At 34.5% G+C, this 13,691-nt stretch overlaps 1 protein-coding gene across 4 annotated transcripts in view; it reads left to right on the forward strand.

Moving 5' to 3' along the window:
• SLAIN2 (SLAIN motif family member 2) overlaps positions 1-13,691 on the forward strand; it is an 82,833-nt gene that overhangs the window by 51,967 nt on the left and 17,175 nt on the right. For 2 of the 4 annotated variants that reach the window (XM_032400317.1, XM_032400319.1), the window contains exon 7: positions 8,330-8,407. The exons of the other annotated variants lie outside the window; for them this stretch is intronic. In XM_032400317.1, the coding sequence (XP_032256208.1) occupies positions 8,330-8,407 (78 nt within the window). The remainder of the gene's footprint in view (positions 1-8,329; positions 8,408-13,691) is intronic. 4 annotated transcript variants of the gene reach the window in all.

Here is a 13,691-nt window from a genome sequence, read left to right on the forward strand (position 1 = left end):
GTGGCTGTGATGTGTTCATTCATTTCCTCAAGGCTATGAAGAAGTCGCACAGACATGAGGTTATTGATTATTTATATAACTTGCTTATTGAATAATACAACTTTGAAAGCATTCGATTATTTTTTAATTCACTTACACTCTTCCTTGGCTCTATTGTGTTTAGCTGACTTTGTGTATTTTGTGTTAAGCTGCTGTTACTTGGTGACTCAAAAATAAACAGGCCCAGGGAAAAATACATTTGAACCCAAATGATTTTTGTGATAACACTGATATATTTTCCTTATTTTCTAGTTGTATATGATATTATTTATATTACAGAAACTCACATTTTGCTGTACCATACATACATAATCCTGTTTAATCCTCAGAAAAATTCTAGGAAGTAGGTACAGTTATTAACACATTTTGCAAATTAGGAAATAGGAGCTTTGAATGGTTGAATAACTTATCTTTGATCATATAGCTTATAGGCGGCAAGTTAGGATTCACACCCACGTTGATTGTGCTCAAGAATCCAAGTCCACCTAGAGAGATTTGTCACATTTATGGTTTAGAACTAAGATTTAAAAATAATCCAGAAATATTTTTTTCCTAAGATGAACCATAAAATTTAAAGCACTGTGGAAAATTATTACATAGAGATTTGTGTACTTCATTTATTCAGCTGGATGTGTGCACATGTTTTTGAACCAAATTAAATTTTAAACTTAGTATTCCAAGTCTTGCAGACAATGTGAGTAATAAGTAAGAGTGCCATTATGATACTCATATGGTGTACTCATAAATGGTATAGAAAATAGGGAATCACAAAACTTTAAAAAGTTACAATTTGAACTCTTAAGTTCTATCAAAATGATAAATGATAACTTTTGTGCCTTTAAGTCTGCGAATTAAGTTAATTTGATCCTTGAGGACAATGTGTTTCTGGTTTTTTTCCTCCCTCGGTATATTTGCCTGAAACAAAAAGCAATGCACAATGTTAATAACAACAGGAAAGAAAATTTTATATCATTAAGAAGATTAAGCAATAAAAATCATGCATATTATAAGGTACACTTTTATAGCCTATGCACAGATAATCCAAAACATCATTTGTATTTGTGCTTTTATGCTTAGTTTGAATTGTTAAGTTCGGAATTTCTCAAAACTTTACATGATTATATCTCTAGAGACAGCTTCCCTGCTCTTTGTTAAAACTAGCTATATCTATATTCTCTTTACTTTTATTCAGTAAATTCTCAGTACCAACTCTTTACTCAGGGTTGTTCTCTCATGCCCTCATGTATGTTCTTTGTTTGAACTATTCTAGCACACCTCAAAGCTGTATGGAAATAAAAAAAATTCTTCACAAAAATAGAAGAAAATAGAAAAGGTTGAGAACCTAGAATAAAAATGTTAATAGAAAAATATACTGACCATGTCTTAAACTTTGTGATAATTACTTGCCTTCCCCAGTGGTAGAATTACCATTGTAATTACCTGATGATTCCCTAGAATTTTTTTCTGTAGGTGAATTATTTTTTCTTTTTACCTATAAATTGATAATTAAAGAAAATATATAGGGAAAAATAATGAGATTCTGAACACTAATTTACTTTTAAGTAGAAAATATGCATGTAGTTTCATAGTGGTGTATTTCAATACTTGAACAGGTACAAGCAAAAGACAAAGCAAGGTACCATCCTTTTTTTTTTTTTAATTGCATATAGTTGTTTATTTTTATACTTGAAGCTATAATGAAGCTTATTTACAATTAAAATGCCACACTTATTTTAGTGTAAAATCACATTAGTCACAAAAATATTTTTGGAAAATAGTAAATCCAGAATTTTATCAAATTTAAAACTTGTTTATTTTATAAAAATATTTTAAAGCCTTCTGTTTAAAATTAACATATTTTGTAACATATTATCTATTTTTCTTAATTTTACATATATCTTTGATCAATAGAAATGTATGTATGTGTTCTTTTAATTACTGTGTGTATATATACTGTTTTCATAATAGCCTTTTTATTTTGATATAGAATTATTTATAAATGTTATAATAGCAAGTCTTACACATTTTATACACGAATTAGTATTTTTTATTTTTTGTATAAACCGGTTAGTATAATAGATGTTGCATTTTGTTATCCTTTAAGTTTTTATTTTTCCAGCCCTTAAGTGGTAAAGCTTTGGTTCTTACTTGCTGGTCTGCATGAACCTAACTTTGCAAGGTTGCTGTTATTTCCACTTATGGGACCACTTCTTTTGCCTTCTTATGCCAATCACTGTTTTTATATGCTTATTTGCTATGGCTGCATTATTGTGGATGCTGGCATTCAAATATGAATATTATGAGAGTTCTAATATATTTTAATTTTTATAGCTATTACCAATTTCCAACTTTTATATTTGAAATGTGAATAACTTAAAAAGCTTAAGAAAACCAGAGCATTGGAGAGGTCATGGATATACGTCATTTTCTCAGTTTCTCCGTTTAAAGGAAGGAATGTTTGTCAGGAACAGAGTTTTTCAAAAGACTAGCACCTTGCTAAGACTACTAGAGTAGAGGTTCAGTAGGAAATTTAGTTTTCAGAAAGATACAGGAATTATTGGTTCAGAAATAAGAAAAGGGAGAAAAACCCAAGACAACCTGCTGGTTTAAAAAAATTAAAGTAATACTCAAACTCCGGTTAGTATTTTTAAATGTTTACTTTCACATGAATTATCTCATTTGAACCTCACAACAACCCATTTCTTATTTTTATAGAGAGGAAGCAGAGATCCATATGTATTATACATGCAATGGCATATACCTAGAAAAGTGCAAAACCAAACCAAATTACTCCTTCCTCCCCACCCCTCTTTGAGTCCCCTGTTTTCCTCCCAATAATTTTTTGATTACATCATGCTGACCTAACTGCACATGAGTAGGCATCTTGGAAAATAGTCCTGGATGACTCTGTTGGAGCATTATTGAACTATAAATACTTTGTGAATTACCACAGAAGAGTAAAATAATCCAGTGTAATATTTATCCACTTACTTACATTTAGTCAAATGGAAGAATATTTTTATGTAATATTTATCCACTTACTTACATTTAGTCAAATGGAAGAATATTTTTGCATAGGATACAAAGTATTCCCCCAGAGAAAAGGTATATGGTCAATATTCTACTCCGGACTTCTCACTGAAGAGGGAGTGTCGAAGGCAGTTGTCAGCTTATGCATAACCAGACTGCCCTGAGGCTCATGGGGAAGGAATTCTCATCCAGATTTCGCTGGGAACCAAACATTAAAAGATTACACTTGAATTTTACAAAATTATGAAACATAAATTCAAAGAAATAAGTCATGATAAATCTCTATAATGGGCTGATGTAAGAATGAATGGAATACTTGTAGAATTTCTTTTTAAGAATGAGTGCAATGATGGGTCAATTATCTAATTACAAAGAGATTTTATAAATGTAGTTTTTCTGACACTTCTGTAAATTTTGATTGAATACATCTGGAATGGGTACCCAGCATCTGTATTTTTTAGAAGTGTCTCACCTGATTCTGGGGTATATTCAAGTTTGAGAAACACTAGATTAGACCTCTACTCCAGAGGATCTTGAATGCTTAGTTCAGATCTCTGGATTTTATCCAGTGATCAGTCACTCATGTCTCCTTTATTATTCAACAGATATTTATTGGGTATATGTTATGTTCTAGGCACTGGGATTATAAATATAAATGAGACAGCACGTGCCCTTCAATAGCAGGGAGTGATTGGCAGGAACTTCTATGGGAACAGAAGAGAGGCATTAAACTCAGCAATGTGAAGAGGTTTTCAGAAAAGATACTGAAGATATCTCTCCACTAACTCAGGAGGAGATTATGAGACCACATGAAGAAAGACAGGTTTACCTAACAGTGCAATTGGTAATGAAGTCTTAAAAGTAGCACCCTGATTATAGTGGTTTTGTATGAGTAGAGTGTAGGGTGCAGTGATGAAGGATGAGAGAGATACGTAGGGCACAGATTGGGAGTTTTTTAATATATTAAGGAATTTGGGTTTTATCCTATAAGTGTAGAGAGCCATGGTAGACTTTTAATCAATGTTACTTCTTAGAAAATCCATTCTGGTAGCAATATGAAGAATGGATTAAAGTTGAAGAGAGAGTAGAAGCCATTTAAAAGGCTTTTGTGTAATCATGGCAAGAAATGAATATCTGAACAAAGGCACTAGTGCAGGAGGTGATGAGATCTGGATGAATTTTTAAAAATGAAGTAGAAGATATGTGACTTGGTAACACCGAGAAGATGGGAGGTGGAGAGAAAGAGGATTGAAAGGTGACTCAGAATTTGTAGCAATGAAAGTTTCAAAACAAAATGTCATTGCAGAGTTAGGGGGAACAGGGGACATTTTACTTAGCAGTAATTAACATTCTTTTATAGTGGCTTATGCTTACTTAGTATTTGGGACCTGGAGATTATTTTTAACATCTCCCCATATGACAAAATTATGTTCAATAATAATGAAATAGAATGAGTTATAATAATAATGGCTGGAGAAAATGCAGACAATGAGAAATATTCTTTTATTGAGCATTATTTTACAACTGTCAGTAAAAAAATAATAATATCAACATTACAGTACAAAAAAGATAGATACTTTTAAATCATTTTTTATAAAAAAGGAAAATATGTTTTTACATATTGGTTTGTCACAGTAATGAATGTTATAGCTTTAGTTTCTGGAAATTTGTCAATAACTTCTTCAGAATTGATCTTTGCATATTGAAGCTCAAGACACAGTATAGCCAGATTTATCAATTTCTCTTCAGTCATGTTAACTGAAGAATAGTCTTCAATTTTTAAATCTGAAAAGGTTTTTTTTTCCCCCCACAAAGCAGCTGTTATACAAGTAAGGAAATATTCAACATAATGATAAGTTTGGCAGAAATTCATAAAATTCCATTTTACAATATATTTCAGAAATTGCCATCTTACCCAAGTTCCTTTGGGGATCAAATCTAATGATTTTTAAATGTCTTCACAGCTGAAAAAATTTAATACTCAGTCACATATAATTACAATTGAAGTAACTCACATTCTGTTTCATTGACTTTATAATCACTGTACCATCATTGTTTATTTCTAAGCTGTGTAAATATAGGAATATATTATTATACCATAAGGGTTGGAGGCAGTGTGCTAAGCTTGATTTCACATCTCTATGAACTCTGGAAAGAAATGTGTAGCTGAATCCCCCTATGTTAGGGGAGCACCCTGATTATATAACTGGGAGTTCTCCTGATGATTTTTCATGTGAAATGCAATGTACTTTAAAAGATAAGTATTAAAATATGTTCATTTAAATCTTTCATATATGCTATTAAGAGGCAACAGTACCTGCAGCAGTTGTTTATAACTTAGGCTGACAAACTGTTTTCTTCAGGGAGGAGCATTTTATCGCCAACATTGATTATTAATCCGGGACATGATGATAATAAAAAAACAGACCAAGCTGGTTTTATTTTTGTTCTGAATTCCTTACAGACCATTCACTCACTTACTGCCTGCACTGGACTGGGAGGGGGAGGTATTGGGTGGGGGGACCGCACTTCCACTAGCCTTCCCCTGATGCACATGAATAAAGTGGAAGGATTGGATGTAGGAAAACCCAAAAGGACACTGTTCTAATCCAAAAATAGGGTGATGAAGGTCTGAATTAGGTATTTAGGAAACAGTAGGGATGTAAAGGAAGAGATCAACAGAACTGCAGGGATGACTAAATGGAATTAAAGAAAACTTTGAGCCAGAATGACTTGGAAAATGGTGGTGTATGTTTAACAAAAATACAGAGGCATTTGGGATTGGTTTATGGAGGAAGACATTAACCTAAATAATGGTAGCATGAGAGAATAATATTTTTATTGTACCATCTTTGCTTTTCATGGTGGGGTCTTGCTAATTTGGAATTATGTAAATATTAAGAGAGAAACCGGGGAAACCATGAGTATTTTTAAACAGCTAACACACTGAATTCTATTATTGTAGAAAAATTTGGAGACTTTCCGTTTACTACACTTTATCATTTAAAAAATGATACAGTCTTTAGAAGACTCATCAAATTAAGAGTGATAATTCAGATAAAAATTTAGTTTTCTTATTTGAGTAATACACCACTATGTTGTATCTTATGGAAATCACTAATTTCATTATGTCAGATTTATCAGATTTGTTGTATTAGACAAATTTAGTGTATACTGCCTGATTCTATTTGCAGTTGATTCTTCAGATTACCATTGCATAGGTTTTACTTGTTATGGATGCTTTTGTTGTGACCCATGAAACTTGAGAGAGAAAGTTTGGAGTTATCATAGCTATTAATTTAAATAGGACCTTTCCAAAACAGATTATAGATGATATTTGATGTTAGGCCCTCACTAAAAAAATTTTAATGGTTAATAGGTATTGTGGATTGCCAGCATACATACAGATAGTTACCTTTTGCCCTCATTTCTCTATTCCAATCATAGTGGCCTACTTCCTGTTCTTCAGATATACTAGGCACACTCTTACCCCAGGTCCTCTACCATTGCTTTTCTGTCTTTCTACAGTGCTTTCCCCAGATATCTGTATGGCTTACTTCCTCTCTTCCTTCAGATCTTTGCGCAGATGTCATCTCAGGGAAATCTTTCCTGATCACCCTATTTATAATTGCAATTTAAATCTCCCCATTTCCTGTCTCCCTTCCCTACTTAGTTTTCTCCTTAGCAGCTATCACTATCTGACTATTTGACTCTTTTATTTCCCCTTTCCTTTCAGAATGTTAGTTCCATGAAAGTAGGAATTTTATCCACCTAGTTGGCTACTGAACAAATCCACTATACCTAAAACCTGAAATAAAGTAGATAATTAACTATTTGAAAGAATGAAAAAAAGCAGCAGTGAATGAGTAAATGAATGACACTATGAATGGTTGAAAGCATGTATGAATAAATATGCAAATGGAGAATATTGTGATGATAGGATCCTATATTTCTGTGGGATAGGTATGAGGTAATTATAAAATTGATTTTTTTTTTTTTTTTAGGTTTGAAGAAGTTTTTAGTAGTCTTCCTGGCAGTATTTAAGCTGAATTGGTATATATTTGGCTACGTAATGTGTGGAGTAAAATTGGAAGTCAAATACATTTATTACTCTTTAAAAATATTTACTATCAGACAGTGAGGAAACAATAGTTTTTTAAAAGCATTGATATAGTTAAGCAATAGGGCAAAAGAGAAATTCTCCTTAATTCTCTTTGATGATATTATCAAGTATTCCTTTGTCAATCCGATGATTGTTTAAATGCTGGCCAGATTTATGGTTGTGGGATATCTCTCTCTCTCTCTCTCTCTCTCTCATATAAATCCTAGAAGTCCAACTTCTCAATCAGTAGAGTGACATTTTAGAACCGCTTAAATAGGTGACTATACAGGTAGGTGTGGGTCTTTTCAGCTCAGTGAAACTACAGTGAGCTTTAACTCTGGATGGCTCTGAGCTGCTGCTTACATGCCAGTTCTGAGAGTTTCCTTGCAGTTAATAGAGTAGGAGTTTTGAAGAAAGCTTAGAACTCCTCATTGATCACTTTAAGAAGCAGATGCTCTGACTCCTCCAACCCTGTCAACCCCAACACACAGTGTGCACCCCCCCACACACACCCCCATCCACCACATATAATATGTGCACAGCACAGATATATTGCCACCCAAAGTCTAAAGTACAAATTAGTTTTATGCTACAGCAAGATGATGTTGAGTATATTAAAGCCACTGGGTTTTTACTCCCTTGAGGACCTGCCTGGTTCTGAGTTTTCTTCTCCTTTTTGAGTATGGGGATTACTGTTCTATGTTAGGGCAATTCATCTAACAATAACTGCTTTGCCAAAGTCTGCTTTTTTGCATTGAACAAGTACTACTTTTATTTTATTCTATACTGTGTGCTTGTGTTCATCACTTTTACTTACTTAGCTTTATATTCTTTGCATCCTGTAGCATGTTTGCCGGTGGTTTGTTTTCTCTTTGATATTTTGATTAGTTTACATATTGTAGATTTTCTCATCTATAAGAAACTATTTCTGAAAGTATGCACTTTGCACTAAGATTTCCATCCCTTTTCCTTTCCGACTTAATGCACTAAGCATCACTTTCAGATTCCTCTGCTTCTAGGTTTCTAACATATTTTCACCTTATGGTTTCTGTTCCTTGATAAATTTTCAAGTATGTATTAAAATATTCAAGTTTACAGAAGCTATAGCCTTTATCTTGTCCTTCCAGGCAAATATTACAGTTCCTTATTTTTCAACAGCTTCGCAAAGGCTGAAAAATTTGCCTCGTACTTCCCTCAAAGCCAAACAGTTGCTTCCAACTTCATCTACAAAAAGAGGTAACTACAGCCTCTTACTAAGTTTTAAATTTCAGCAAATAATCTGATAGTTAAATCTCATACCTTTTGGTACACTGAGTCATTGATGTCTGTAGGGCACGTTTTAGTCTTTTTTATTTTTTTACATAAAGTAATGTGGATTCATTCTCTCTTATTTGGATAAATCCGGAAGAAACTTATTTTCTGCAGAGGTATGTATTGGATTGCTCTTCTGAAAGGAATAAGTGATATGTAGCATTTTCTGTTAGAGAATTTATCATTTTTCTTACCAACCTAAAACTGACGGTCATTGTTTTAACTTAATGTAGATGAATGTAGTGCTTTAAAATGAACCAAATGCCAGACATTTTGTATGTAAATTTTTTTCTTCTGACTTTGAGTTTTGGATTTACTTATCTGTACGATGAAATGGGAATGCTTTCATGTTAGAAGTTGATAAACATTAAATCACAAGTTGTTGTGGTTAACTGGTAATGTTTAGACTATTTAAGGGAGTGGTATCTTTTTTAAGACCTGAGAGTTGAAGTATTTGGAGGTTGGACACCAAAGCTATCATACTGGTTTGAAGAGATTGGATGTATGGGCAGCTAGAAAGAAGTAGAATTGGGGAAAATACCATGCAATTGGGTAGGACCAGCAGTAATAAGAATGAATAGAAGCCTCAGAGGAAGTGGGACATAACAAATATAAGCAATGAAGAAAAATATTTCCCCTTTCCAGGACATGTAGATTTCCTGACGGTTCCAGAACTCAGTAAATAACAAAGATTTATGAGGAGGATAAAGTATTAAAGGACATTATGTGGGAAGAGGAGGTTTGAGATTTGATTGTCAAAAAGATTTGGTTAATATGGGTACAAAAGCACTGAAATACGTATTTTAGCAAGTTTGTTAATGTGTAAATGTTTTAGCAATGATTTGGTGGATTAAATATGATTTAAAGAAATAGTTTTAGATAATAGAATCTGAAGGAAAGAGAATAGTCAAATGGAAATGTTGGATGTGTAAATGTTTGTGTTTTGAATACCAGAAGTTGATCATAGCCCTCCAATACAAATGTCTTTTGGTGCTACTGTCCGAAATAAGAATGGATAGGGGTGCCTAGGTGACTCAGTTGGTTAGGTGTCTGCCTTTGGCTCTAGTCATGTTCTTGGGGTCCTGGGATCAAGCCCTGAGCCCTGTGTTGGGCTCCATGCTCAGTGGGGAGTCTGCTTCTTCCTCTCCTTCTGTGCGCCCCCCCCAAATAAATCCATAAAATCTTTAAAAAAAAAAAAAAAAAGACTGGATAGTATATGTTCTTTTGATAGAGAAGAAGGTGATTTATTAGGAATTATTATAGAAAGGGTCCTTATAGAAATTATTTGAGGACCATAGGCTTCTTTTTTTTTTGAGACTTCTAGATATTTTTTGAGTACTTGATGAGAGGTAGTAAAAACAGGAACATGAAGCAATTGTGGTGTCTAAGACAGGGCAAGAAATTACTGTATCATAATAAAACATAGGATTTTAAGTTTATATAAATTTTATTTGTATGTCTCTCTAAGCTGCTTCATAATTTTGGGGGGGGGTCAGGTAGGTTTAAATAATTTTAAATATTAAGGATTTTTTGCTCTTTTTTAGGTTAAGAAGATATAACTTCTGGCTGGTTGGTTTTTTTTGTTTTTGGGCTCTTTTTGGTTTTTTGCCTATGGAAGTTACATATTTTTGTGATTGAGCCACCAAACTCCCACTTTCTATGATAAAATGACAGGAAAACCCAATCTTATAATTCCTGGTACCTCTAGTTGTCTAGTTGACTTAGTAAAGGGAAAGAGGTTTGTATGTTTGGTTTTGTTGTTGTTTTGTTTCTTTTTGTTTATTCTCTTCTTTAACTTAATCCAGACTCATATTTTTTTGATCAGTATTGTAGTTTGGGGATGATCATTTTACACTACTAGAAGTTCCGAACCAAAATAAAAAAAAAATTCTGAACCAATTGAAAAATGGACACAGATATACAATAGGATTTAAAATAATTAGGTTAGGGGTGCCTGACTGGCTCAGTCAGTAGAGCATGTGATTTTTTTTTTTTTTTAGATTTTATTTATTTTTTTTGACAGACACAGCGAGAGAAGGAACACAAGCAGGGGGAGTGGGAGAGGGAGAACAGGCTTCCTGCGGAGCAGGGAGCCCGATGCGGGGCTGGATCCCAGGACCCTGGGATCATGACCTGAGCCGAAGGCAGATGCTTAACGACTGAGCCACCCAGGCGCCCCAGAGCATGTGATTCTTAATCTTGGGGTGTTGAGTTCTAGCCCCATGTTCAGCATCAAGCCTACTTTAAAAAAAAATAAAAATATTAGGTTAATTACTGGTAAAGTTGAATCCTAGAATATGTCTTGGATCCAAGGCCAAATGGATTTTCTAATTTCCCTTCATATCTAGACTTTGAAAGAGAGGGGTCTGCACTGGACTGGGGGATTCTCTGTTCTTGTTAGGGATGTGAGGCAGATGAGATTCAGATACCATGTGTTCATAGGTACCTTTGGCACTTTAAACCTGGACTAGAGAAACATGGGACTGGATAGTAAATTGTCACATAAATCAGTTGTCCCATCCTGGGGATGAACCTGTAACATCTTAGAAAGTTGGCGTACTTATTTTAAGGACTCAGAGGATCATGGGAAGAGGGAGAAGGTGGTTCCCTTAACAATTGGAAATAGGACACTATGATTTTATTTTATTTTATTTTTTTAGAGAGTGCGCATGAGCGGGGGTGGGGTGCAGAGGGAGAGAAAGAATCTTACGCAGGCTCCATGCTGAGCATGGGCTCGATCTCATGACCCTGATCTTGTGACTTGAGCCAAAATTAAGAGTCAGGTGCTTAACCACTCAGGCACCCCAGTCACTTGGATTTTAATTGCATTTAGTAGTAGCTGGAGTTTGAAGATGGGAAGGGAAGTAAGAACTGTGTTGCCTGGCACAAAGGGACACACCATAAACATCTGTGGAACGAACACAGTCATGCCACTAACTCAAGGCTGGACACATTCCTCTTTGCATTTTCTTCTTGCAGGGTTTTTTTTTTGTTTGTTTCTTCAGCCCATCCTTCTCTTTGAAGAAAAAAAAATCCATTGTGTATTGTTAAGGCTTCGTTCATGGGCATGACTACTTAAACTGCTCTGACAAAGAGATATTCATTCCTATTTGTTGGGAACTCAGTGAAGGGGAGGTAAACAAAGTAGAGACCTCACCAAGTCAGGGAAAAAATAACTACTTAGAAAAAGTGAATGTGTAGATCAGGACAAATTAAAATGTAGAAACATACTTTAGAAGGAAAGAGGCAGCAACTTAGGACGAGTTAGCGGTGGTAGTTTTCCAATACTGCTTTTATTCATTATATTTTGAATATTCATATAAGGTGAGATAAACAACATTTATAAGAGGCCGAATTGATAGGAGTTTAAAATGCTGTTTGATATCAGACTATCTGAAAATGGAGAACCTAGGAATTTTGCCATTACCTTTGATCCAAAATTTAAAATTTCTTATATTTGCTTTTCATTAACAAGTATTTATTGAATCTGTATCATAAACAAGACACACTCATTACACACACCCCCCCCCCATGTCTAGTCCCTCTTTACTTTTTCTTCTATTATAGTTGTGGTCAAAGCCAGCCTCTGCCGTATGGAGTTTTTAGATACAGTTAAAATGATAGGAGTTGCTCCCTTTCCCGTGATTTTATTATATAAAATTGAGAGAATGGGAAAAGAGAGGGAACAGGGCTCTCTCCAAACGTACAAATTCCTGTTAGCCATTTCATGCTGTTTTTGGAATGATAATTGAATAGATTCTACTTACATCTAGAGTTGATCAGTCTTTTGTGATTTTCCAAGATCTTTTTTCTTCTTTAGTTACATCTTGACTACATCTATTAATTTCTTTTGCAGATGAAGTCCTAGATCAAAATTTTCTCCTCTCTGAAAATTGTGCTTTTATTTTTCTGATTAAAAACTATCTGCATTTTAGAAAATTAAAGTTAGAGCTAGAATGCCTTCAAAGATCACCTAATTTCAGTTAACCTCATTTTATTCTTTTTCCTTCCCAAGTTTATACATAAGGCATAAATGCTGCTACCATTAGAGGAAACACTTTTTATAATAGTAAAACTATAGCTTAGTGCACTTCTTTACTTTCTGGTTTTCCCTCAAGTTATACATTAACCTTGTTAAAATATTTCTTTATTTTTTTTTTTTTAAGATTTTATTTATTTAGGGGCGCCTGGGTGGCTCAGATGACAAAGCGTCTGCCTTCGGCTCAGGTCATGATCCCAGTGTCCTGGGATCGAGCCCCACATCGGGCTCCCTGCTCAGCGGGGAGTCTGCTTCTCCCCCTCCCTGTGCTTCTCCCCCTGCTCATTCTCTCTCTCTCTCTCTGTGTCTATCTCTCTGTCTCGAATGAATAAATAAAAAAATCTTAAAAAAAAAAAAAAAAGATTTTATTTATTTGATCAAGAGAGATACAGCAAGAGCGGGAACACAGCAGGGGGAGTGGGAGAGGGAGAAGCAGGCTCCCCGCCGAGCAGGGAGCCCCATGCAGGGCTCGATCCCAGGACCCTGGGATCATGACCTGAGCCGAAGGCAGACACTTAACGACTGAGCCACCCAGGTGCCTCAACCTTGTTAAAATATTTCTTTCCATATTCCGAGATTGTAGAACTTTTCGACTTGTCCTTTCATATACTCTAGTGCATTTTTCTAAGAATTTAGGATTAATAAATTTAAAAGGATTTCTAATTTATAAATCTGTTTAAACATTGTTATTTTAAAATATAACACAGATTCAGAAAACCATATAATACATAGTTTAATGAATTCTTCCAAGGCAACCCCTTAGTGACCACCATTCATATCAGGAGACTATAACTTGCTACTTCAGAAACTACCTGTCTCTTTCCAAACACAATCCTCTCTTGACCCACTCCCCCCAGAGTAGCCATTGTTCTGAATTTTTATAGAATCGCTTCCTCACTTCTTTGTATGATTTTTATCATTCAAGAAATGAAACTGTAGTTCTGCCACTTTAATATGTGTCTTTTTACATTTCTCTTGATTTATAGTTTTCTTCCAACTCTTTACTCCCCCTTGTTAGGTTTGTTTGAGGAAACCACCAGATCATTTGCCCTATAGATGTGGATGTAGATCCACAGGCTGGATCTTGCTGATATCTTTTCCACAGTGTCATTTAGTAGATTTCTCTGTATTTCCCATAAATTGGTAATTGGATCTAGATGCTTTACTGGA

This window comes from Phoca vitulina, unplaced genomic scaffold, assembly GCF_004348235.1.
Source record: "Phoca vitulina isolate PV1807 unplaced genomic scaffold, GSC_HSeal_1.0 scaffold3, whole genome shotgun sequence".
Classification (NCBI taxonomy): domain Eukaryota; kingdom Metazoa; phylum Chordata; class Mammalia; order Carnivora; family Phocidae; genus Phoca; species Phoca vitulina.